Below are 24,458 nucleotides of genomic sequence, written 5' to 3' on the forward strand. Positions count from 1 at the left end.
GTTTAGAACACACAGGGTCTGATGTGTTCCTGCAGCACTATGACAGATGTGGACCATACCACCTCACCTCACCAGGACCTAGGCTTTACATGCTGCAACAAAACAAGCACTGGGAGGAGAGAGGCTAGCTGGAAATGAGGATGGAAAGGCACAGAACATGAAGAAGAAATATGGTATTACTCACCATTAAACATTTTTGAGCAAAACTCATCTGTGTGTCATCTGACCCCTTTCATCTCTTTCATTATACCCACTGGATATTTTTAGTCTTTTGACATTTGGACTTGTTGCTTTCCTTTCAATTTGAAAAGAAGGGGGAAAAAATCCCTGATTTTACAGATACGCAGCAGCTTCTGCAAATGTTGCTTCCTAAACCAACATAATAAGCAAATTTAATTTAAATTCAAAGTACTGTTACAAAGCAAGTCTCAGTTTTCCATTTCTTGCACACCAAATACCACTGATAGTTTCAAGACCTGAATCTAGATCACTATGACTGGGAAAGCATTAAAAAAACAAGCCAACAAATCATGCTGTTTCTGTAAGTGAATCAGAAAGCATTTTCCCTAGTATTTTAACAAATCCTATGAACTTAAAGGATTCTCTGTAATCCTGCATTTGAAGAACAGTCTTCATTTAATCTGTTCACTCTGCACCCTCAAAGCAGCAGAATTGCCATGCGGTGGCTGACACATGGCCCAGGTTGTTTGCAGGGGCCATTCTCCAAGAAGGCACATTTGCATTGACTTAGAAGACAGAAAATCAGCTTTATTGTCTGAAATGGAAAGGAAAAGAAACAAAAATTCCTCCGAGTGGAAAATTAAAGACAGGTGAGAAGGGCAAAACATGAGTGAGCAAATTTCCCAAAATAAACAGTTCTTCCAAGTTTTTGGATAGGCATTTGTGTATTTGAACAACTGTTTTATTCTTATTTCCCGTCTCCCCCTTAAGTGTTTGAAGGTGTTTTCTTTAAACTGTTTCAAACTAACTCTAGTAGTTAAGTACAGGGAAAAACCAAAAGAACATGTGTAGTGCTAAGCAGAGGAGTCTTCCAACCAGTCTGTTTGAAGACTCTTCCCTGCACTTTCAAGTATTTTATGCCCTTGTAGGAAAAAAACACTGAGTACCTTTGAGGACTGAACTGAGAAGTCTGAATGTTGAAGATTTTGTTGGAAGCAAAGATCTTCTCAAAGGAAATAATCTGTAGACACTTTCTTTCCTGATCTCATTTTCTTCTGCTAACATGGCCAGTAAACCAGGCATTTTCACTGGTTAGGTATTAGTGATATTATTAGGGCAGGAGTGGGAGTGCAGTCCCATATTCTGAAGCCTAATTTCTGTAAAGTAACAGGAACCTGACTTTTTGATTCCCCAAGAAGAGCTGTTTTTGCAGTGTTACTACATGCAGCTCCCACTGGTAGCCACTGGAATTTGATGAGTTTCTAAAGGCTGCCTTCCGACATCGTCAACAACCAGGCATACAAAGCAGTGACCACCTCTGACCTCTTCCTGGCTGTAGCAGTTTGTTTATCAGTAGTGCTGAGAGAATAACATGCATATCTGTCTGCAAGGACTCCTGTAAGGAGCCTACAGACAGAGACAGATGTTGTCACGACAATCTAGCAGATAAGAAAGTTCAGTCTTGTCATCAAGGAGGAGTGGAAGGCAGTGTAAGGGACTTTCTGAGGGCATCCTCAGAGCTCTAATGTGGTCAGATATATGCCAGCTGAGTTTCTTGTAATTGCAATGGTCACATAAAAAAGAAGAGGAAGTGCAAGTGCATACAGAGAGAGAAACAACTGCGTGAACCCTTGTCCGCTGAGAGTCAGTTACAAGCAACAGGCACCTGGCAGTGGAAAGATGCTTCCAGACACCCCTTACACAAGTCCTACTTTAAGTTAATGCAGAACCAGAGCCAAGAGCGGCTTTAATGCTTGCTTTCTCATCATTAAATGTTAGAATAGAATTTGCTGCTGCTTCTATCCTAAAAGCCATCCACGCTAAAACTGCAGGTGCTGCACTTTGGAATGAATCATAGCGTAAATATTGCCACAGTCACTGCTCGTCACAAACAGGTTTATTTCAAAATGACCATTGCAACATTCTTCCTTTGTTTGGCTGTTTTACAATTCTTCCTCGACTCCTGTCAGCACACTTGCTGTTTGGAGGTGAGATGGTCTTGTTTTGTCCCCTGTCACTCTTGGAGGTACAATCTGTACAAGTCACCCAAGAAAGGAGTTGAGGGCTCTTTCACACAGTTATTTTTTTTTCTCAATATATCCAGATATCTATTACATCCAATTTCCTGCACAACCTGCATGTGATGCATTCTGATAAAATAAGGGGAGGTGTCTGGTGCAGGGAGACACTGGAGTGCACTGCTTCACTGACTTAAGTCTCTGCCTGGGGACACGGCATTGCACAATCACCAACCTGCATAGCACAACTTCTCCCCTCACTGACCTCCTGTCAGTCTGCACAGGGGCTTCTGTAGAGATACAAAGGGTATTGCAACAGGAGGGATACATCTCATTAGAGGACCTTCAGCCATCCCACTGTCCCTTTGCAACACCGTGCCTTCAGGCTATCTGTCAGCCAGGGTAAGAATCCAGTAAACAAGAGCACAAATTGAAAAACAATGTTGTGACCTATTTAATGGGGAAAAGACTATGTGGACCCAAGCTACTGGCAAAACTTGTTTCATTGCTGTAGCTGCTAGCCAAGTAAGTCATGCGTGGACACATGCATTTGAAGTCACTGTGCTAGTGGGGCTCCTGCTTCTCACATTTAAACCTCTCTGGAAATGCATGGTTGGACAGAAATGTATCTAGGCACATGCTACTTCTGCTACAGCAACAAGTGTCTGAGAGTTGTGTCATCTTTCAGAGGGAAAGCATAATGCCTTTCTTGGTCAAGCACTGAGTGCCACCTCCATCCATGTTTGTGGTGTGTGAATTTAACCCTTTCTGACCAGACTCCATAATGAAGGTGGCTCTACAGAGAATGTCCTCCACACCATTTTCTGCCTCATGTTTTCAGTTACCTCCTCTGTGTAGATAGGTAGCTGGACAACAATTTGAGAAGAAGGAATACAAAAGTTTTCAGGTATGTTTAGAACATAGGAGATGACTTTTTAGTCAAAAGGAGAGGGGGATGTGGAAAAAACCAAACACATCTATTCCAGTCTGAGGAAACTCAGAAGAAATCAAGTTATTCCAGTGACAAAAGAAAACTCTACAGAGTCTGTAGGACAAGCAAGCATACAAAGCAAATTTTTCACTGTCTTCAGAACTGGGATGGCTGGACGTTCCTGCCAATGGCACCTACAGAAATGGGAAAGTGTTCTATTTTTAAAATGTGTATTAAATAATGGATTCCTCATGCAATATGTTGACCTTTAGTGATGATTCTTTCAGAATCTGTCAGACTACAGTAAAGACACAGAGGTAGCTGTGGGATCTTCTGCAAGCAAATGAGAAAACCAGCTGTGGAGACAGGTGGCCAACATGGATGGCAGAAAAAGTAGGGGAAGGGCAGAACCAATGAATTTTCGTTATCGTTGAAACTCTGTTTTGTCTCCTGTTCATTCTTTCCTCTCCATATCTCTTCCCATCCCCACTGAGCAAAAGAGAGTTGCGCCAGTCTGGAGCCGTAGGTGCTCAAATGGGGGAACACTGCAGTGCAGTTGCCAAGCACATTTTGTGGCAGCTCTGGTCTCCCTGGCTTTTCTCCAGCAGAGGCTCTGGTTTGGTTTTCTTCTCTCCTATCAAACTGCTGCCTTCCAGGCAAGTTGGAGACTTCTCCCCTTCACACCTGACTTGCAATGGCCAATGTTCTCAAAAGATATAGGATGATGTGATGCCCTAGGTGTCATATTCTTCAGGGAAGAAAAACAAAGAGAAGATACTGATAGTCTGACTAAGGAGTGGGGCAGGGCAAGTGTAAATCTCACCATTTATTTTGCATTGCCTACCTAGCAAAACTCTTACTCTTACTTCCACACTTTCATCTCAGCCTATGAAAGGATGCACAATAACATTGTGTGTGCTTCACTATGATTCATGTGAAACTTGAGTATTTTCCAATTTCCATAACAGGAATATGGAAAAAAATAGTTCTGCTGAATTTCTGCTCGCACTCCCTGTTTATTAAAAGTCCCTGCTTTGTGGCACACTCAGCAATTTAGTGAGAAAACACTGGGGTTAACTTCAAAAACCTGTTTGAGAAATGTGAGGTAACCCTGGTGGTTCCCAGAACCAGTGGGAGGGAGGAACAAAGTGGAAACGCAGAGGAAAACAACAGGCAACAGGCACATGAATTATGCAGATACACAACTGCAAGTACATAACTGAAGGAAAGGATAAGATTGTCCAGAGACTTGAGGATAAAACTGTTCCTGTATGATATATCTCACCTCCTTAGCATTCATAGGGCCACAACCCGACTATCTGCAGTCTTATCAGAAAAAAAACCAAACCCACTGCACTCTGCAGCTGAGTTTCTGTGAATGTACCTTTGCTCTAGTACATAAGAACAAGTAACCAGCATCCTCTTGAATTCCTCTGCTTGAGGAGGAGAACAGCAACAAGTCAGTCAAGACCTCATTGGGCCATAGACTGTTTTTTTCTCCTCTGAATGAATGAATTACAAAGCCAGCTGATGAATTCTTGTTGTCTTTCGAGTGTTTTGCATAAAACAAATGGTTCAGGGCCTTTTCAAAGAACTACTAACAATTTATCTTAAAAAAGGGGGGGGAAAAAAGTCAGCTTGAGAATTGGCTTTCATCTTCTGCCCCTAAAGTTTAGGCAGTGCTGCAGTGACACATATGCTGATTTGTCAGCCCAAGGAATTTGTCTCCGCAACCAGGCTTTAGCTAGGAAAATATGTAGAAAATAGTCCTGACAGCTGTGTGAGGGTTTTATGGAGACGCTAGTCCTGAATTATTTTCAGGACTGATCCCCTACTCTCTCACAGGACTTAATTAACAAAGCATCGTTAGTTAACGTTGGTGGAAGAGGAAGGTATTCAATCAATGCAAAGCATTACCTTTTCTAGTGATACCATTACAGTGAGGTATTTTGTTATCTCCTTTTTATTTTGTTTTGATTATCTTCAATCAAGATCTAGCTGAAAACATACAATGTTCATTAACGCAATATCTAGGGTGGCTGCTGACATCTGCTTTTCTCAAAAGCTAGTGATAAGGTAATGACACTTAATGAAATAAAATTTTATAGAGTCAATGGTCTTGCTGGAAAAGCTTGTGGACAGGAAAGAGGAAGAGATTATTTCTGCTCCTTTTTGCTTTGAAGAATTTGAAGCATAAAAGTGCATTATAAAGGCCTATGAACTGACTTGATTGGTGGAAAAGTTAGGGGAAATGTTAAAAAATCCCATGTATTCTGCTTAAGCCAACTGTCAGTCGCTTCGGGGAACTCTGTCTTCATTTTGACTCTGCATGAGGAGCCATCAGCACACAACCTTTGTTGTATGAGAAAAGGTTAAGAGAAAGACCACTGGCGGCAGAGGAGACTGGCTGAGGAAATGGACTTCCACCTCAATGAGGTTACCACAGGAGGAGCAAACAACCTTGGTGGCACTGGATTTGACAGGATCATCAGCAAGGCACAAAATTTGCCCCAAGTCCAGGTTAAAAGGGCATGTTACAGCCAGAACTAAAACATGCAGAGATCCATGCTAGCCATTCTCCTATCATTTAAAAACATGTTTTGTATCAATTCCAGTTTGCAAAGCTAATATGAAAAGCCAGACAGTTATCTGAGTCAGAATTTTCTAAATTGATTTAATGTTTCCAGTCCCCTGCAGACTGGAACAAAACAAGGCAACCAAAGACTTGAATACTGGGCAATCAGCAATGTTTTACATGTAGTTTTTAACTGTAGCCAAATACAGAAAGAAGTATGGGCCAGTCCCAGCTGGATTTTGCCACTTCTGCTTGGCTTCTCTTTCAGTGAGAAGTAAAGAAGAGGAGGAGAAAACAAATTTCTCTATGGTATTGGGAATCTTACAAGCCAGCTCAACCAAGTCTAATCCAGTATTTGATTAGAGAATTCTGTAGTTTTAGTTTTAACTTCTGCTTCAAGGGGAGAAATTTTTAATACTATTATGAAGGACCATTTTAATTTAAATCATAGTATACTAAATGCAGAACATCACTAAAGTATATTTTTCCATTAATAATTTACCATTCTTTCTAGGCATTTTGATTTAAAATCTGTGAATGGTTTAGGACAGTACAAATTCAGTCCATCAAAGAACAGATGAAACAATGTGTGTGAACTTATATTTGAGTTATGGATATATTATTCCATGAACCAATTCCTGGTAACACAAAAAACCCCCACACTACAAAGCCAATTCCAAAAATACTCTTCTTCTAGGAAAAATGAATAATTATAAAAAATATTTTAATATTTACATTGATATTTGCCACTGTACATATAGTCAAAATAGTCACAAAATAAGGTCTTATAGGTAAACTCTAGACTTCTAGTGTGTTGATTCTTTTGTATGTTTCTTCCTTTCTTCCTCCTTTTCTTTCTTTCTCTCTGTCTTCGTCATAGTATTTGGAGATTAACATTTTGCGGACAGACTGTGAATGTACCTAGTTCCAGATCCAAGTGTCAGGACTGAGGGCCTCTGAAAATTTGCATTGAAACATGCAGCAAAGGAAAGCCTCTGTCAGCAGACATGGTAGCTAGAGCAGACTGTGTTCACCCTGGCAAACTAATTCTCCTAGTGCATTCTCCTGACACATCTGCCAGCAGCTCCTGTGCCACCCCCCACACCAGAGGGGCTTCCCTAGCTTTTGCCAATTAAAGAGCACTGACGGGAGTCCAAACTTTTTCCCTTAAACATAGCCTCTGTTTTGAACAGTTTTAAACAGTTGAACACAAAATCTTTTAAAAAAAGTCAGCTGGGGGAGGGGAAGCAGCCAGTGCTATGTTTGAATTGCAGTGTGTGCTCAACTGTCTGCCCTTTATGCTAATGGAAGGGTTTGGAACCACTATCAGGAGGCAAGAGAGCAGAAGGCAATCCAGGTATACAGCATCCGGACAGCCTCTGAACAAAGGGGTGTCATCAAACACCTTTCCAGCAATGGGCAAAGACCAAATTTTTGCATTAAATCATGGATATTGTAGGTAATGAGTTGGTTGCCAGCCAGTGTGTAAAACAGCTTACTTGGCTCATACCCAAGTCTTACTTTGAGTGATATAGCTCAGGGATGGAGGAATCTGCAAGTAAAGGTCTCTGAGATGGGAATAGTGAGGCTTGGCTTGAACAGGTCTGACTATTAGGCAGCTGAGCCACAGTCCAGCACAGCTGTATGGTACTGTAGGCACGACAGTGACCACCCCATGCCAGCGCACTTTTCTAGTAATGCATGACCACACCCCAAGCAATAGCCTGTTAAGAACAGAGGAAGACTCTGGTGACAAGACGAAAAGTGATCGTATGAATGTTGTGTCAGTCACTCACTGTGCTTTTCTACAAGCCCAAGGGCAAGGTCTAGTGAAATCCCTGTGGATGTTTCCCTATGGAGCAAGAGGAAATTGCAAAGGCTTATATATAGCTGTTCATAGACAAGTCAGAGAAGCAGAGTTCAGCTGTCAGTTCTGCAGCTGCTGCACTATGTATGGCCTTGTCATGGAACCATCAAATCACTGCTGAGATGTGAAACAGTTTGCTAAAATATCTTGTTTCATGCTGGCAACTAACTGAAACAGCTTCATCTTACACCCAGATGAATGTCCTCTTGCACACACTCACAGTGGCTCATGGAGAACCATCACAGAAGTCCTTTACCTTTGCTGTACTGTCCTGAAGCTTGGGATGTACATTTGGGATGCTTCACAGGTTGAGGGTGATCAAAGAAGGACAGATCAAAAGAAACTCTGCTCTCTTGATAGTGAGAAGATTCAAATCAAGCAGGTCCTTGGTGGCCAGAAAGACTTGGTGTAGTGTGTGCCTGCCACAGTGACTAAGCAGTTATTAAAATATTTGAAATTATTATGTAAATCTGACAGCAGTTGCCAGCATCCTGAGGGTCAATGGGCTGAGAATGCTTCTACTGAATCTCAGAGACTGGCAGATATGCTTTTCACTGATTTATACAATGTGTTCACATTCAGCAAACTAGGTAATCCTTCCATTTATCTTGATTAGCAGAAATAGGAAAAAAGGTGAATTATGATTTAACAAGGCTAATCTCAGTGTTGAAGAGCCTAGAGTTATCTCTCCATAGGTCATTCATTTGATTTCAGTGGCCACAACAGCACAGTACTGCTCCTTTTTCCTCAGCCCTGCTGTTTGTAAAGTAGGAATGACAGCAGTTGTGAGTCACCACTGCTCTTACCCCAAAAGCAGATGCACTCATTTTCCTCTTACCTGATTTTCAGGAAAACAAACTTAAGATCCATATTTGGTTGTTTCAATTGCCTCTCTCCTCTTCTGCAAGCACCTTTGTTTAACCTTCTCTCACATGATCTGTTAATGGAGCCCAGCCTGTAACTTCAAAGTTTAAAAATAATTCCTCACCTCACTCACAGTCTCTAACCTTATCATGGGAAATGCTTTCCAGCATGTCAGCTTGCCCTTTAGACACTACTGCTCCAAGAACAACAGGAGACGGACAGATCTGTCTTTCATGCTTTGCAACTGTTGACAATGGCTTGCAAAAGAACGAACATTTTACTCGAGCACTTAAAGATTTATAATTCTCTAACTTTATTACTGCTTCCATTTCAAAAAAGAAATGTTGGATCATTGTTTAAAACAAAATGTGATTTCATATATTAAATAGTATATGAAATCCTCCCGAAACCTTTGAAATCTGCTAAAATGCCTTCACTCTGATCTCTAGAGTACACATGGGCAGTAAAAAAATAGTCTTGGTCAGAGGAACTTTACAATACAGACAAGATTTGCAATTTCCAACTTGTTACAATAAAATTTTAAATTATGAGAGTCAGAAAATGGTAACTACTTTAGAGTAAAAATTATCTCTTAGTAAAAAATATCCTCCTTAGTATAAGGAGGATTTAAAGGACCAATGTCCTTTAAATTGTAGAGAAACATCAATACAACATGGAAATTGTTCTGTATTTGTGGGCTTCTACATCAGCAATTCAAGACGTAGAATTTAAATATTTCTCCGCATCCTCCCACTATTTCCCCTGGTTGACTTTCAAAATCATAAATCTCCCAAAACACAGAAATTACTACCTGCCAGAAATTAGGAGGAAACACTGAGTAATGAATGAGGAATCAATCAAACTGAAGTTTAAAATGTTAAGTATGTGAGTTACACCACGGTCAAAGCTTCAAAGCTGACTTCAAATATGACTCAGTATCTAACCTCTATAAAAAAAGCCAAAACACATTAAGGTAAAAAAAAAAAAAGAAAAAAAGAAACCAAAAGAACTCTTTTTTTCCCCACATACAAAAAATATTTTCATCAGAAAACCTCACAGGAAAGTAATACTGCTTTGCTTTTGAGAAATCCTAACCCTGAAGTAGAGGTGGTACTAGGACTCCCACCCGCTCTTTCCTGCAGGGCAAGAAATCCGTTGCATCATTCCTCGACTCCTGTGACCAGGTAAGACATTGAGATGCAAACGAAGTCGTCTTTGCCTTGTGGACCAGCAAAGAAGCTGGAATGCGGTTTCTTATCTAGCACTTGGGTGAGGAAATGGTTATTCTGGGAGATCACAAGACCTGAAAACAAAGAGGAGTTTCAGAAGGATTGTGTCACTGCTCCCCAGCCGTCTCCCAAGTTTTCAGAACTTTCACAGAACCCTATCTGTGTTCTCTGGAAGTAAATGCTGCTTCCTTTTCTAACCTAATAATGATGGAAGTAACTTCATTATGGGTGCTCCAGCTGAAGCACAGTTTAAGTCTGATATTGTATTCGGGAGAATCCAAAACAAAGATTCGTAAGTAGGTACTTATGAACAAACCTTGTTAATGCCAGAGGGAAACTCCAGAGCCATTTCAGATCTCTGGTGAGGAATGCCTAAATTGTGGAGGTAGGCTGGTTATTTTCATGGAACTGCAAGGAAGAAGAGAAACCACTCATAGTTTTTTGGTAGCCTTTTTATCAGACATGTTCAAATCAATTTAGGTGAAAAAATATCTGCAGTTCCTAAAACTTTTCTGAACGTGCTACTACAAATAAGTACTAAAGTGAGCAGCATTTCTTATGGAAATGAAAGTTGGACAGTGAAAGCTTGCTGTGAAATACACTAATTTGCATTTGAGGCTAGACAACACTTTAAGGTGCATCTTGAGAAACCATTCTGCTGTAGAAGTCCATTCTTAAGCTATAGTGTAGTAAGGTGAAATGACAGAAACCAAATTTAAGGCAGAGGACTTTAATCTGGTATAAACAAACATGTTCACAGTCATAGCTTTTTCACAGATCAATGGTTTCACAGAATATTCAGAGCTGGAAGGGACCCGCAAGGATCCTCAAGTCCGTCTTAAGTGAATGGCCCATACGGGGTTCCTGTGACCTTGGCATTATTAGCACCATGCTCTAACTAACTCAGCTAATCTCTTGTTATCTCTTAAGTAAGCCAGTTCAGTATTTTAATTCCATCAATAAAAATCCTGAATTTAGTCTTCACAGTAATACTAAGATCCATGTTTGACTAAATAAAATGTCCTTCCTTTGCTGTTTAGATAAAATGTCATACAAACAAACCCCTTGTTTTTACTTCAGTAAGGATCATGGCTCATGAGTTACCTTGAGATTGCTGGTCCGTGGCAGCTGCTTGTGCACACAGAATTGTCACAGTTGAGTGTAACATAGCTTATTCTGTTTACATTGCTCAGACGTTTTTCATATATTGCCAGCCTCCTGTAGCTTTGCAAGTCAACTGCCATTGCAAAGGAGCTTAACTTCTCTGATTTCTGGGTTGCCAATATGCAGATTGGCCCTCTCCTCTGTGCATTCATATCAGGACAATAAAGAAGGGCAAGGATTCAAACGTACAAAACAAATTTCAAAAGCCTGGATTCTAATACGAAGAGCAGTTCCAAAGGGGGAGGATTGTGCTGCACACCTGCAACGTTCAGTGGTACATCTCAGTTTGATGAGATGTGTCCCTGGAAATCAGTGCTTAATTGACTCCTCCAACTGCAGAGGCAACACACTGCTACACTAACTTCTTGGGACTATTTAGAAATGCACAGCCTCTGTTATCTGGTAACTTGAAAGGCCTGATGGCTACAGGGAAATTGGCAAACCTTCAGCTGCTACAATGGTGACATGATCAGTTATTAAAAGGTGGTGTTCCTACATTTTAGAAGAGTGGTTGCCTTTGGCAAAACAGCTAGAGGTTTGCATATAGAGAGTTCCTCAAAAGCTGTTTTTTTTCAAAGCAATTTGGAAAGTTACCCTCCAAAAGGAAGAGACCTAAAGTAATGGGCAAGTGTCTTTTTGCTTCCAAGTTTTGATCTTTAGATTACTGCAGACAGAACTCTGACTACTGTGATTAGCATGGCTAGCTAGATCTCCTATGGACTGGATGGCATGGCTTCAGCTAAGCTTTTAAGCAAATGAAATGAAGGAGCTCTTGATTTCACTCCTTCTCTCTGCTAACCCAGAAGGTGTGCATTGCTCAGTCCCCACATAGATGTTTTCAACAGAGCAAAGGCCGCTACAGCTGATGTGACTGCAGCATGCTGTCACAAGGTTGCACAGTTTGATAGAAAATTATTTCTAGCAGCATCTGCCCAGTTACCTGTAACTGCTGCCACTGACCCTATTCTGTTGACTTCAGCGGACCACCATCACACTGGAATTGCAGTTTGGCTTCTGAACACATCATGGTGCACAGGCAGGAGCAGTAGGGACAGTGACAGAGGGCTGTCTAGTAGTTGTGTAATAACAGTGTTTTTACCTTGGCTGAAATAATGAACAGCTGCTGCAACATGACTGGCAGCCTTTATGTTGATAACAATATAATACAATTCTCAGAGAGCAAATGTGCATCCAGGATTTGGAGGTAGTCCTAAGCCAGCTTCTTATCAAAGGTTTCTAAATGGCACCTTTGTGATGACCAAGTTCTGACCATGGATGTTGCTGTGCAGATTTTCCTTGTATATGCTTACATGGTTCTGCACCTGGGGTCCTAGGCTTCCTTAGGAAAATACCTGGGGAACTGATATATCCACACAACAGTTATTACTCAGTACATGCCTAAGTAAACATGCTGAAGGTGAAAGTATTCCTGTCTCCTTCAAGGATTTCAACAAATTGTCAGCTAAGGTTTCCCTGTGTACAGCTAAACTTTTAGAGTGAACATACCTTCAGAGTAAAAATGGACTTGTGTGTGCATGTGTATGTGTGTGTGTACGTGCACTAAAAGTATTCACCAGGAGAGGTAGCACAGTGGTATCACATGCTAGCTGACTGCATGGTAACTTCCCCAAGGAGATACGACCTCATAACATCCAGAAGAGCATCAGTTTGTCTTAGTGCATCTTAGGGTGCATTACAGAGCAGCAGACATGTGATTTGTGGTGCCAGACCTTCTGTAATTTAGACCTTACCTCCTGTCATGCTAGCTAAACATCTTGTGCTTTTAGAAAAGAAGTCCTTGTCTGTAGTTTATTGATTTACTTGTAGCCTCTCAATGCTCATTTGATACTAGATACAATTGCAGAAACAAAGCTGACCTAAACTGGACTGAGAAATCTGATAGCATGGAAAATGTCAGCAAAAAGCTATTAAGTAAAAACTTTTCAAATGCCATGCATTAAAAAAAACAAACAAACAAACAAAACAAACAAGCCCTAAAAAAACCCTATTTATGAGTTAATCAAACTACAGGAAGTTCATCTAACTCTCCTGAGGTCTTCAAATGTGTCTTGATTATGCAGTAAAAAATTTCATGGTGGAAAGATACTAACAGAAAGGAGACTTGCACAAGTACTTTGAAAAGACAAGACAACCCCTCCAACACATCTTTATGTATTTGGCTCTGTGGGGCTTCCTTGGGCCAAACACTGCTACTGAGATAACCTGGCTAAGGAAATCTATTGCTTGTTTTAGCAACACAACTATGTGTACTGAGACATCAGAAAACGGAGAAGCTCACATAATATGATTTTTTTTTGCTGTTGTGCAACAGTTCTACAAACCCTGTTTTTTACTCTAAATATATGCTCTCAAGTTTGTAAGCTACAGCCATCAGCTGGCTTTACAAGACCTTAAGGATGAACCTTGCATAGCTCTTGCAGTTATTCTACTACTAGAGACTGTTAAACATCAAAGTTTATCTACTACTGCTTATTGCAATGCTGTGTACTGCTACCACAAGTCCATGTGTAAGCCTTTTAATATCTCACCTGTGCTGCAATTCTTGGTGTCACAGTGTTTTCCAGTAGGCATTAGTGGACGTTATGCATACAAACACTAGCCACATGGCAAAAAAAAAAAAAAAAAAAAAAAAAGGAAAAAAAAGGCAGTTTTCAGATATTAAATCACAGGGGAATAAAAAGGACTTTCATGGAAATGCTTCTGTTACCAGTGTCACCGCCAAGCCACTGGGACGGTGCGCTCACACCTGCCTGGCCGCAGCCTCAGAGAAACGGCCCTGCCTGCCGTGTTCCACAAAGCCGCGCAGTTGCAGGGGCAGCAGCTCTCCCAGGGAGAAGGAGGGGGCTCGGGATGTCGGAGGGACCGAGGGCCAGGGACAGCCAGGGCAGCACGGGAGCTGCCTCGCCAGCCTTCCCCGAGCAGGAGGTATTACCGGGAGCATGAGGACGGGGCTGGGGCTGCCAGCATCCGCCATTCAAGTCTCTTTACCTCCAGACTTTGTTTTTCCTTCGCTCTGCCAGCTGCCCGCTTTAAGTTCCCCCGGGTTAAATTCCAGCAGGCTTAGCGTGCTGCCGCCATCTCCGGTCCGACAGCGCTCAGAATAAATACTTAGACAAACATTGCCCAAAGTAGCGGCTCCGGCGGTGCGGAATGGTCCCGGGGCGACCCCGCATCGCCCGCCAGAACCCCCCGCCCGCTCCCCGCGGTGCTGCGGGTACAACCCGGGCAGACCCCGCCCCGGGCCCGGCGGGAGGTGCGGACCGGACCGGCCGCCAATGGGCGCGGCGGGGCGGGCACGGCCGCGGCGGGGATAAGAGGGGCCGCAGAGAGGGAGCGTTGTCGGATCGGGTCGTCTGTCGGTAAAGAGGTGGGCACTGTGGAGCGAGGCGAGAGGGGGCTGCGAGGCGGGGGAAGGGGGGCTGCGAGGCGGGGGAAGGGGGGCTGCGAGGTGGGGGGGGGACTGGCCTCGGCTGTGTCCTTGTCCCTGTCCCTGTCCTTGTCCCGCAGTGGGGGCCTTGTCCTGCCGGGAAGGGGCCGCCATTCCAGCCGCCTCCTCGGGAGGCTGCTGGCTACCCGCCCGCATCCCGGCCGCACCACCCGAGCTTGTTTACAGCCGCGGCGAGGGTGGCCGGCGCGGTGCGCGGGTGCTCGGCCCTGCCGATCGTGTGGCGGGGGCGCGGAGGGCGCGCAGTGCGGCCGCGGGTCCGGCTCCCCTTCCGTGCTTGGAGCTGTGGAGCTCAGGGAGCCCTGGCTGACCCCTCTTCCTCCGTCCCCGGCAGATCTGCCAGCATGAACCCGTTCCTAACTGCGCTCAGCCTCTGCTTGGGCCTGGCTCTCGGTGCGCCGAGGCTGGACCCCGATCTGGATGGGCACTGGCAGCTGTGGAAGTCGTGGCACAACAAGGACTACCATGAGGTGAGCCCCGGGGTTTGTGCTCGGCTGGGCCAGCACCGAGCGCACGCAGCTGGGCCCCGCCAGCTGAGTCATGTCTGCTTTGTTGCGACGCCGGCTGTGGGCTGCGCGTGGTAAGGATAAGTCCCCCTCTTTCCAGCTCCCTTTCCTGTGCTTGTGCGTCGACTCAGCTGCACTATACTCCTTTTTGTTACGAACGCGGAAAAAGACCACCTCTTAAACAGTGTTCAGACTTCCCATTCGAGTAGTCTAAATTTGCCCGAGTATGGGAGCCTTAACAAAGCTCGTTGTCATGAAAGTGAACTTTGGACTGTCTCTCTGAAGTATGCTGGTTTTTTCCCCTCAGAGAGAGGAGAGCTGGAGGAGAGTGGTGTGGGAGAAGAACTTGAAAATGATTGAACTCCATAATCTGGATCACACATTAGGAAAACACAGCTACAGGTTGGGAATGAATCAGTTTGGTGACATGGTATGTATAGAGGCATGAAATGTATTGTCCTAGATGGTAGTGTTTAATAGATAATGAATGCATATATTGAATTGTTTTTCAGACAACTGAGGAGTTCAGACAGCTGGTGAATGGTTATGTACACAAGAAGTCAGAAAGAAGGTACAGAGGATCCCAGTTTCTTGAGCCCAGTTTCCTGGAAGTACCACGATCAGTAGACTGGCGAGAGAAGGGATATGTAACTCCAGTTAAAGACCAGGTACTATCTGTTGGTGGATTTCTAACCAGTTACTGGTCGAGTTTCCTGAATGCTACATCCACTTCCATAGAGGAAAAAATACTGTGTACCTGTTTAATGAAGCCTAGTACAAGCTTACTGGATTAAGTACCATTTTGTTAAAACTGATGTACCTCTTTAAGACTTTTTAGGACTTCTGTACTAAATATCTCAGAATTCAGCAGCATCTTCATTTGTATGTGTTAAGAGTGTGCAAGCAAAATTGGTCTTGTGACTTTTGTCTTTCTTGCTTAGATAAGTGGTAAGGGAAATATAATTGCCTAGTTTGTCTGGATTCACAACTTGTGATTTCATTTTATACCTCAGGGTCAGTGTGGCTCTTGCTGGGCTTTCAGCACAACAGGAGCTCTTGAAGGGCAGCACTTCAGAAAAACTGGCAAACTTGTTTCACTGAGTGAGCAGAATCTGGTGGACTGTTCTCGCCCTGAAGGGAATCAAGGCTGCAATGGTGGTCTCATGGACCAGGCTTTCCAGTATGTGCAGGATAATGGGGGCATTGATTCTGAGGAATCCTACCCATACACTGCAAAGGTAAGTGTAGTAGCTAAACTTGTATTGCCGGTGTCATGTTTTTTGTGTGGAGAAGCTGTGTATTGGAAAACTCATACCTAGAAAGGAAAATGTCTTTACAGTGATCAGTAAATCTGTGCTTTCTGTTGCATCTTTGCTAAGATAACTTAGCACAACTACTAGCCCCAGTAGGAATCACATACTGTGCTGGTCTTTGTGGTCAAAGTCTAGCCAGACCAGTTAGAAAAACTGGAGCAAATATTTTTATTCCTCCCCCTCATTGTTGCCTATCAGACATCATGCCTTATCTTGGTTGCCACACCAAACCAGGAACCCAGCCCTTGTCAATCATGCTACTTACTGGTAGGGAAGCAATTTTTTTTCCCATAGTTGACCTGTTACAGAGTTGATACCTATACACCACCTAATTCTTGTTGCTAGTGTCATTTTTTTGTAACAGTTGTTGGCAATGCCTTAAGTTCTACTTCTGGACTAAATGCACATAAATTAAGGTAATGGACAGACTTTTAAAATACCTCTAGTGATCCATCAAATGTTAAACAGATATAAGAGGACAAGAGAGCATAATAAATCGTGGTATCACCTGAGAGGACATGGTTTGAGGTTTTTGCCACTTAGGAGTTCTGCTCACAATAGCGGATCTATTCTTGCAGCTTCTTTTGTGCTGTCTGAATGGGCAATAGGGATGCCATTTGTTGTGAACAACACAGAAGCCTTTGGATTTGGGTTCCTGTTCACCTGTGTCCTGAAATCTCAACTTTTCCTAATCTTGGCTGTTCTAGAGGTCCCAGTTCATTATAGAAAATTCCTAACTTGTCAAGTACAAAAAGTAAGCAATTGAGCTGTACTCTGCTCCTTTAGTTGGAAAAACAATTTTAGTACTCATCTACAGTGCAGGTAAGGGAAGGATGTTCTTGCTTGAATCAGTTTCACATGACCTGACTTCCAAACTAGGCCTTGCCTCTCTCCTGAGGTAAATGCGTGTGGCACCAACAGTTTTGGCTTACTGTAAAAAAAAAAAAAAAAGTAATGTGAAGAAGCACAAAATACACAAATGTATTTTTGCAATGTAAGGTCATGTAATACAAATTACTAACATTTGAATCATTCTGTACGTAATTTCAAACTATCACAGTCTAAAATTGTGGATTTTAGTGCTTGCTCAACAAGCAGTTTCGGGATTGCTTTGTGATTAATGAATACTTGGCTCTCTTCCGTTGGCCATTAGTGCATTCTGGACTTCTTTCCTCCCTGGAAGGATATGTCCTGCCCACCAAAGAGGACAGAGTTCCAGAATATTATGGTTTTCTGCATCCCAGTAAAGGTTCTTTTTTTTTTTTAGGGGGGGGCTCCACTGTCCTTTATTTTTCTGTACTTCTGAGAAACTCAGAAGCAGCTTCTGTATTCCCCTTCTGTTCTCCTTTCAAAGCACTGCTAAAGCAACTGGAGCCTTTTCACTCCCTTGTTTTCAAGGCAGGAAAGTCTCAGAATGTCTGGTAGTTCTGTGCTCACCTGTGTGTTAAGTGGAGAACTGTGTAATAACTACAGCTTTTTATATTTAGGATGATGAAGACTGTCGCTACAAGGCAGAATACAATGCTGCTAATGACACTGGCTTTGTTGACATCCCTCAAGGACACGAAAGAGCTCTCATGAAAGCAGTTGCAGCTGTGGGTCCAGTGTCTGTTGCTATTGATGCAGGCCATACTTCGTTCCAGTTCTATCAGTCAGGTGAGGATTTAATAACTTCAGTTTCTCTTACATAAGTGTGTACTTGTCCCTCAGTTTCTGCCATGATACACTTATGACTCCTTCCTCTAACTTTCAAGAGGCTGTGAACATTTAATTTGAAATATACAAAGCTTCTGGTGAGAGAGAAGGGTTTTCTGCTGATGAGCTTGTTCACATGTGACCTTACACCTTCACAGGTATCTACTATGAACCAGATTGCAGCAGTGAAGACTTGGACCATGGTGTTCTGGTTGTAGGTTATGGCTTTGAGGGGGAAGATGTAGATGGGAAGAAATACTGGATTGTTAAGAACAGGTGAGATCTGTCTGTCATGTACCCAGGAGAGAAGGGGAAGGTAGTTTGTCACTTGTAAGGGGGGGGAGGTAGGGAGACTACAGTAGTTAAAAACCTATGTGTGGAAAATCTGGAGACTGTTTTCAGATTGTATTCTGTAACAAAGGTTAAATCCAACTCACACTGATGGCAGCCTAATAAAGTAAGCCCAAAGCAGCTTTTTCAGTTAATTTAAGGAGGGTCAGTACTGAAACAACTTGTGCAGCTTGTAGATATTAAAGAAGGGGGGCAGAGGGGAGCAGGAGGAAACCATATTGTGGGGGTGTAATGGATTTTTTTTTTTTTTTTGAAAGCAGAGTGCTTTTCACTTTTCTGAAATAGGATAACACCTGAACTTAATTAGCTCCTAAGCTGGGGGAAAACAATAAAGTAATGCCAAAGGGCACATCACATGAGCTTGTCTCATTTTCTCAACATTACTGGGGCACACCCTCAAATGCTGCTTGCAATCTCTGACTTCCCTTTAAGTTGGCTGGGAGCAGTCTGAGCTTCAGGCATCTGTAATCAAAATTTGCACCTCAGTGTGACTACCTAGTGAGAGAATGGCTGTGTCCTTAATTTCTGTGAGCTTGGGGTGCCTCTTCTGTAACATGCATTTAATTGCTGGAAAACACTTTAGGTTTTGGCTGCAGCTATCTTGATTTTTCTCCATAAATGTGGAAGGCAGCAGTTTTCAGTTTAAACATTGGGGCAGTAAATAAGTATCTTCTGAATATATAAACAAACCCTTTGCTTTTGTTTTCAGCTGGGGTGAGAAGTGGGGTGACAAAGGATATATCTACATGGCCAAGGACAGGAAGAACCACTGTGGAATAGCAACAGCTGCTAGCTATCCACTTGTATAATTTGAAGACTGAACATTTCAGTACAAGAGGGGATTTAAACTGAATGACCAAACCCATGTTCACACATGTGGTAGACTTGTGTCTTTCAAAACTCAACTTGATTTTTTAACCTTTTGAAATATATTTTACATGTTGGTGACATGCCACTTGTTTTAAATTAATGTAAATGTTGGTATGTAAACAGCTTGTAATATTGCTGGCTTTTGACTGCTTAATCCAGTAGATTCTTTGTATTTTTCCTTTTTTTAAATTGCAATGTGCCCAAAGGTTTACTTTTTAAATAAATACTTAAATTCCACTGTGTACAGATGACTTGGCTTTTTAGTCTGTGTTTTTTTCACTTGGGAACAGGCATCCTAAATCATACCCTGAGCTGGAGGCTATATGTGTGCCTGTCTTCATTCATCACTAAAATGCAATACTATCTGGGAATGGCTAATAGCTGTTATAAAAAGGAGTGTAGGATTTATTATTTATGGATTATTACATATTATTTAAAAGGGGAAGCAGAAAAATAGTAATATCTCTGGTTCTTTGTATCTCATAACAAAGATCTTCTGTCTTGTCATCTTCTGCATGAAGCATCTGATCTTCACTTGCTTTTCATTCTGTCAGTGTTTTCTTAATGGCGCCTCAAAGTACCACACTGGTATAGTTTGAGTGGCTGTATCCTTTTGAACATTATAGGATAGAGTAGGAACACACAAAGCACACCTGGAGTGTTCAAAGAGCTTGTTTCTTAAATGATGCAGGACACTAAATACTGTCTTGCCCACCTGTACCAGCTTCAACTGCGAAAAGAAGGGATGTGGGGGAGAAATTATGTCCCTGTGGAAAGTGAAGTTGGGCCCCTCTGTTTATTACCTGTATATATGCTGGCTGATTTAACTGAGGTAACTTATACTGTTCCCTGTACCTCCTTTTCTCCTCTGCAGGTTATCTCCGCTGCTGAAACATGAGTACTAGCTGTTACATACTACTGTTATGTATGTTTTGGGTACTAGTGGTTTCTGCAAAGGATGGCAAATTGGTAATACCAAATACAGCAGAGGGTAGAAGACCTACCTTGGTTTTTGGATGCTGGCATCCCCTCTTGCTTTTGGGCTGTAGGCAAAGGAGGGTAGTTCTGCAGTGTAACTAGCACCAGTTCTGAGTTTATGGGCCAATAGGTTTTTATGTACAATGTCTTTTCAGAATCTGATAGCCATGCAGACAAGGGAACACTTAGACCACAACTTGTGGAAGATGAATTTCCTTATTGTGGGAATTATAAGTCTTAAGATTGCATTTAATAAACTTCCTTTTAAGGAAAAAACCAGGATGAGTTATCCATAACAATTTATAATTTTGAGCTGTGTATATGCTGCTTATAGATGAATTATTTCAACCTGAATTTCCCTACAAATTTGGGTTATTTATAAGAAGAGCCTCACTCAGCCGAGAGGCTATTTAACAAGCCACAGAGCAGAAATACTGGTTTGAGTGTAGCTATTAAGTTGACTTGCTAAACCTGTTATGAAGAGCATCCACACTGCTTGGAGAAGCTATGGAGGAAATTAATGTGGAGCTCAACAGGTGGTCCTCTAAAGGCTGATATTCAGAAGAAAACAGCAACGGTCAGTACATTCAAGATGGGAGGCAGGAGAAATGGCAGAAAATGCTACCAGAGAAGTGACTATGTAAACTCCATTCTTGCTGCCCTAGAACTGGAGATGGACTGAGACCTGTTTTCTGTGTTGGCTGAAAAAAGGGTGAGACCAGTATAGAGCCTGCTTGGACTTGAGCTCCTGAAAAAAAATGGGCAGCAGGAAAGGTGTTTAATTACAAAAGCTGAGGTTAAAAAAAGTTGCTGGGAAAACAAGATATTTTTATAAACAGATGGGAAGTGAAAAGGAAATAACTTTCCAAAGCACATGCACATGAATGGGCATGTAGCTCACAAAAGAGGCATCAGCCTCTGATTTTTTAGAAAAAAAAAAAAGTGAGATAGTGCAGTTATTTGCATGGATTAAAACTTGCTGACTGTTCTGGCTGAACATCCTCTCCTGAGTGGAATAATCAAGAAAGGGACAGGGTAAGTCAGGTCATGTAGATCGCTTAATGTTTACACAGTCTTCTTAAGTAACAGCTTCACCCTGAATTGCCTTACATGACACAGTAAACACTAAAATTCTGTATAAGTTGCAGTTAAGCACACTGGTAGAAATTTAAAACCTGTTACATTTCAAGAACAACCTTAACTTTAGTTTTGTGATTCCATTGCAGTGGCCCTATCCTCTGTAAAGCTGTTTCATTTACTTAACATGTACTGTTATAAAGTACCAAATGATTCCACAGTCCTATATGTCCTATTGGGGAAAGTGTCATCTCTCTTTAAAGTTGTTCCTTTCTGAAAATACAGCAAATGCGTGTTATTGTGTGGACATAGAGAGCTTCTGAGTTCTTCTCAGAAAGCTATGGGTAATTAAAGCTTTTGATTGCTGTTCCAGTATTTTTTTCCAAGGCATTCTTTGGTATTTATATTCCTACAGATACCTGAAGTTGCATTTATTACAAGATGTATTGTTTTTAAAGATACTAGTGCACATGTGTTATCAGAAAAAATCCTATAATTACTGCCCTGTTTAGGCCCTGTGTAAATTACAGCCACTGTTGTTAATGGGGTCTTAATGCATATCTCAATATGGGAGCTGAGCACTATGTTACATGCATGGCAGATGGCAGTTCTGTACAGTGATAAACCTCTGCAGTCATTGTTTGCTAGCATTTTAATTGTGCAAATGAGCAGTTTTATTTAAATGTGGGAAGAAAAAAAGTTTTGTATTTGATTTCCATGTGTTGATGCTTCTTAGATAGATTGTTTTTGTCCTAAAGATCTCTTAGCAGTTTCTATGATCCAACTGTTGAATGTATTCACAGTTGTTAAAGTCTGTGCTCTTGAGGCAAGGAAAGCCATGAAATTAAATTATTTAACTTACACCTGAAGTTTTTGAACTCCTGTGAGAAATGAACTTAACTATTATGTAGAAAACTATTTTCCCTTAAAAACAGTCAATTTCTCATCCTATCTGTGACTGCTAAGTAGAATGGAATTCTGGTGGGGTTTTTTTAGTGTTCATTGGGTTTTGTCTTTGCGAATATTAAGTCAATTTCCACACATTAACAGTGGAACAAATAAGTTTATTATTCTGCTACACAATCCATGCAGCGATGTAGGGGGCATGTCTAAGGTACGAGGGGATGTACCAGGGCAAGAGTGCCCGAGGGAGCATCCGCTGACATAGACAACCTTACTGGTCAAAGAAGTCACATGGTTTTAAGGGATAAAGCAGCACCGAATTTGAAATAAATCTCTTTGTTTTACCACCCCACGAAGAGTGTGTATTTTCTTTATTACATAAAGACACGTGCCACCCTACACAGCAAAGTAATTTTCAAAATAGTCCAAAGGACCGTGGTGACAAAATATGTCATTTCACACTGTGGAAACCTTACAAGGAAGGCAAATGTGATAAATTGTGTCAGTGAAGATTTACTGTACTGAATGATTAACTGGTGATCTGCATAACAGCACTCATAGTTCTGAGACAACCACAGACATGGGAAAATGGGATTACCCACTTCAAAAAAACTAGCTTCTGAACATCAGTTATGCAGTATTTGCTCTTTAATTAATCTCCTTGATCAAGTTAAAAATCCTATCATGTATCTCTTCAGCTTAATACCAATTAACCAGTTTTTACATATTGGAAATTGGCTACAGTTTCTGACTATTAACCAAGGAACTGAGCATACCCTAATGGCTGTCATAATGTAAACTGATGCTTCTGCTGTCTAGCTCTAGGTGTATGACAGATTGAGAGCCTATTTTTAATTGCAGTCTGTCCGATACCCTTTAGTCTTTTTGTTGGAAATTCATAGCAGGAAATGCTGACTTAACCAATATACTGTTTTGAAGAAATAATTGTTTCAATCACTGATGGGGATGTTTTTCTCTCATTCTCTAATCACAGTTTTATTGAATCAGTACTAAAATTTCAGGTAAGTACAGGGGCACCTAAAGTATTTGGAAGAACACAGACACAAAATTTCATCCACAATTCACAAAACCGAACCTAGGTGATACTCAGTAAGGCTCATCTGTAAACAGACAGGGAGCCCAATCTGCAACTTCACTTTGGAGAGGAGGAGAGTAGGGCACATGGTGGAGACCTGATCCATGGATTGATAAGTTTAGATAGATTAGGAGCCTCAGAAGAAGTCACCTTTACTTGTGTGCACAGAGAACATGACTGCTTTATTTTTTTTTTCAAGCTGATTTGCATGAAGATTTGTTTTCCAGTAGTTTTAAAATAGGATATCTGCAACAGTTTTTGTTTCCATCACACTTGTTATTTGTTGTAGAGCTATCGTGAACCTTTGTGCATAAAGGAGCAAAGAAACCACGAAGATGGGCATTTGTGAAATACTTACTGGGTTCTTTCATACAATGCGTCTTCCTTGTTTTGTTCACTGACAGTTCTCACCACCTCCAGGAGATCCAAAACCTACTTCTGAGTGAAACCTGTTGCCTTTCCCAATAAAGGGTTGCTGAGAAATGTATTGTAAAAGTAACACCATGTGTTGTCAGGTGTGGTGCTGCAGCTCTGATACCTGGTACCTTCTGTAGCCCTGGTTTGGGAAGAAGTGGTCAAAGAATGGAGCAAGGTCAGAGGGTGAGCTATTCTCCTCCCCAGCCACCTTCAGAAGGCTACTCTGGGTAAGGGTGGCTTTGTGAGGGACTCCAGGGAAAGCTTGTGGTTGGCCTGAGATCTGAGCAAGGAAGAGATAACTTTCCAGCCTGGTAAGAGTTGTTCACATGCTTGGTAACACTTTGACGTTCATCTGGAATTAACTTTGTCTTTCAAAGTTCTTTGTCTATGTTAATGTGTGTTCCCCTAGGGTGATAATGGTTTAGCTGTGCTCTCCTGGAGTGCCACCGAGGGACCTCTAAAGCTGTTACAGCTACTACTTTATGCCTCTACTAGGGAAAATTGCAGTCTCAGGAACCGATATGGAAATATTCTAACAAGTTGTTGTGGTTTTTTTTTTTAATTACTAGTGAAAGTTTCCTGCACAGCATGCATGCCATGACATAGAACTGTTTAAAATAAATTCTGCGTTGTTAGACACTCAAACCGGTTTAGGGTGTCTGAGAAGTTTGTGCTGAAACGGGATATTGAGAACTCCTTGGGGCTGTAGCACATCTTGGAAAACTACTGCTTCTGCTTAGAATCCAAAGGTCAAATGAGGTGGCTTCAGAGCTGCCAAGTCACAGGTAGGTTTTCACACTTAAAAAGAAAGTGTAAATGTATCTCTGTAATATATCAGTTTATGATCCTGGTGTAACAAATCACAAAAGAAAAAATTTATGTAGGGCTGCCCACAAAACTCACTGTGTCTGCAGGTATCCAGTTTTGTTAGATATGCTTATGACCAAACATAGAGCAC

General features: G+C 41.8%; 1 protein-coding gene and 1 long non-coding RNA gene across 2 annotated transcripts; one reads left to right on the forward strand and one right to left on the reverse strand.

Annotated features, from left to right (window-relative positions):
- Nucleotides 1–8,747: 8,747 nt before the first annotated feature.
- LOC108493142 lies at nucleotides 8,748–14,045 on the reverse strand. The gene is made up of 4 exons (XR_001873377.1): nucleotides 13,838–14,045; nucleotides 13,378–13,444; nucleotides 9,981–10,072; nucleotides 8,748–9,738 (listed from the first exon to the last, which is right to left on the reverse strand). It is a non-coding gene; the product is annotated as an uncharacterized LOC108493142 (long non-coding RNA).
- Nucleotides 14,046–14,103: 58 nt separating this feature from the next.
- On the forward strand, nucleotides 14,104–19,280 carry CTSL (cathepsin L). Its single transcript, XM_017806181.1, has 8 exons — nucleotides 14,104–14,216; nucleotides 14,629–14,764; nucleotides 15,108–15,230; nucleotides 15,313–15,468; nucleotides 15,814–16,038; nucleotides 17,601–17,769; nucleotides 17,967–18,084; nucleotides 18,869–19,280. Exons 2-8 carry the CDS (start codon nucleotides 14,639–14,641, stop codon nucleotides 18,966–18,968), a joined length of 1,017 nt encoding a protein of 338 aa, XP_017661670.1. The 5' UTR covers nucleotides 14,104–14,216; nucleotides 14,629–14,638; the 3' UTR covers nucleotides 18,969–19,280.
- Nucleotides 19,281–24,458: the final 5,178 nt, after the last annotated feature.

This window comes from Lepidothrix coronata, unplaced genomic scaffold, assembly GCF_001604755.1.
Source record: "Lepidothrix coronata isolate B3197 unplaced genomic scaffold, Lepidothrix_coronata-1.0 Scaffold14, whole genome shotgun sequence".
In the NCBI taxonomy this organism is placed as follows: Eukaryota; Metazoa; Chordata; class Aves; order Passeriformes; family Pipridae; genus Lepidothrix; species Lepidothrix coronata.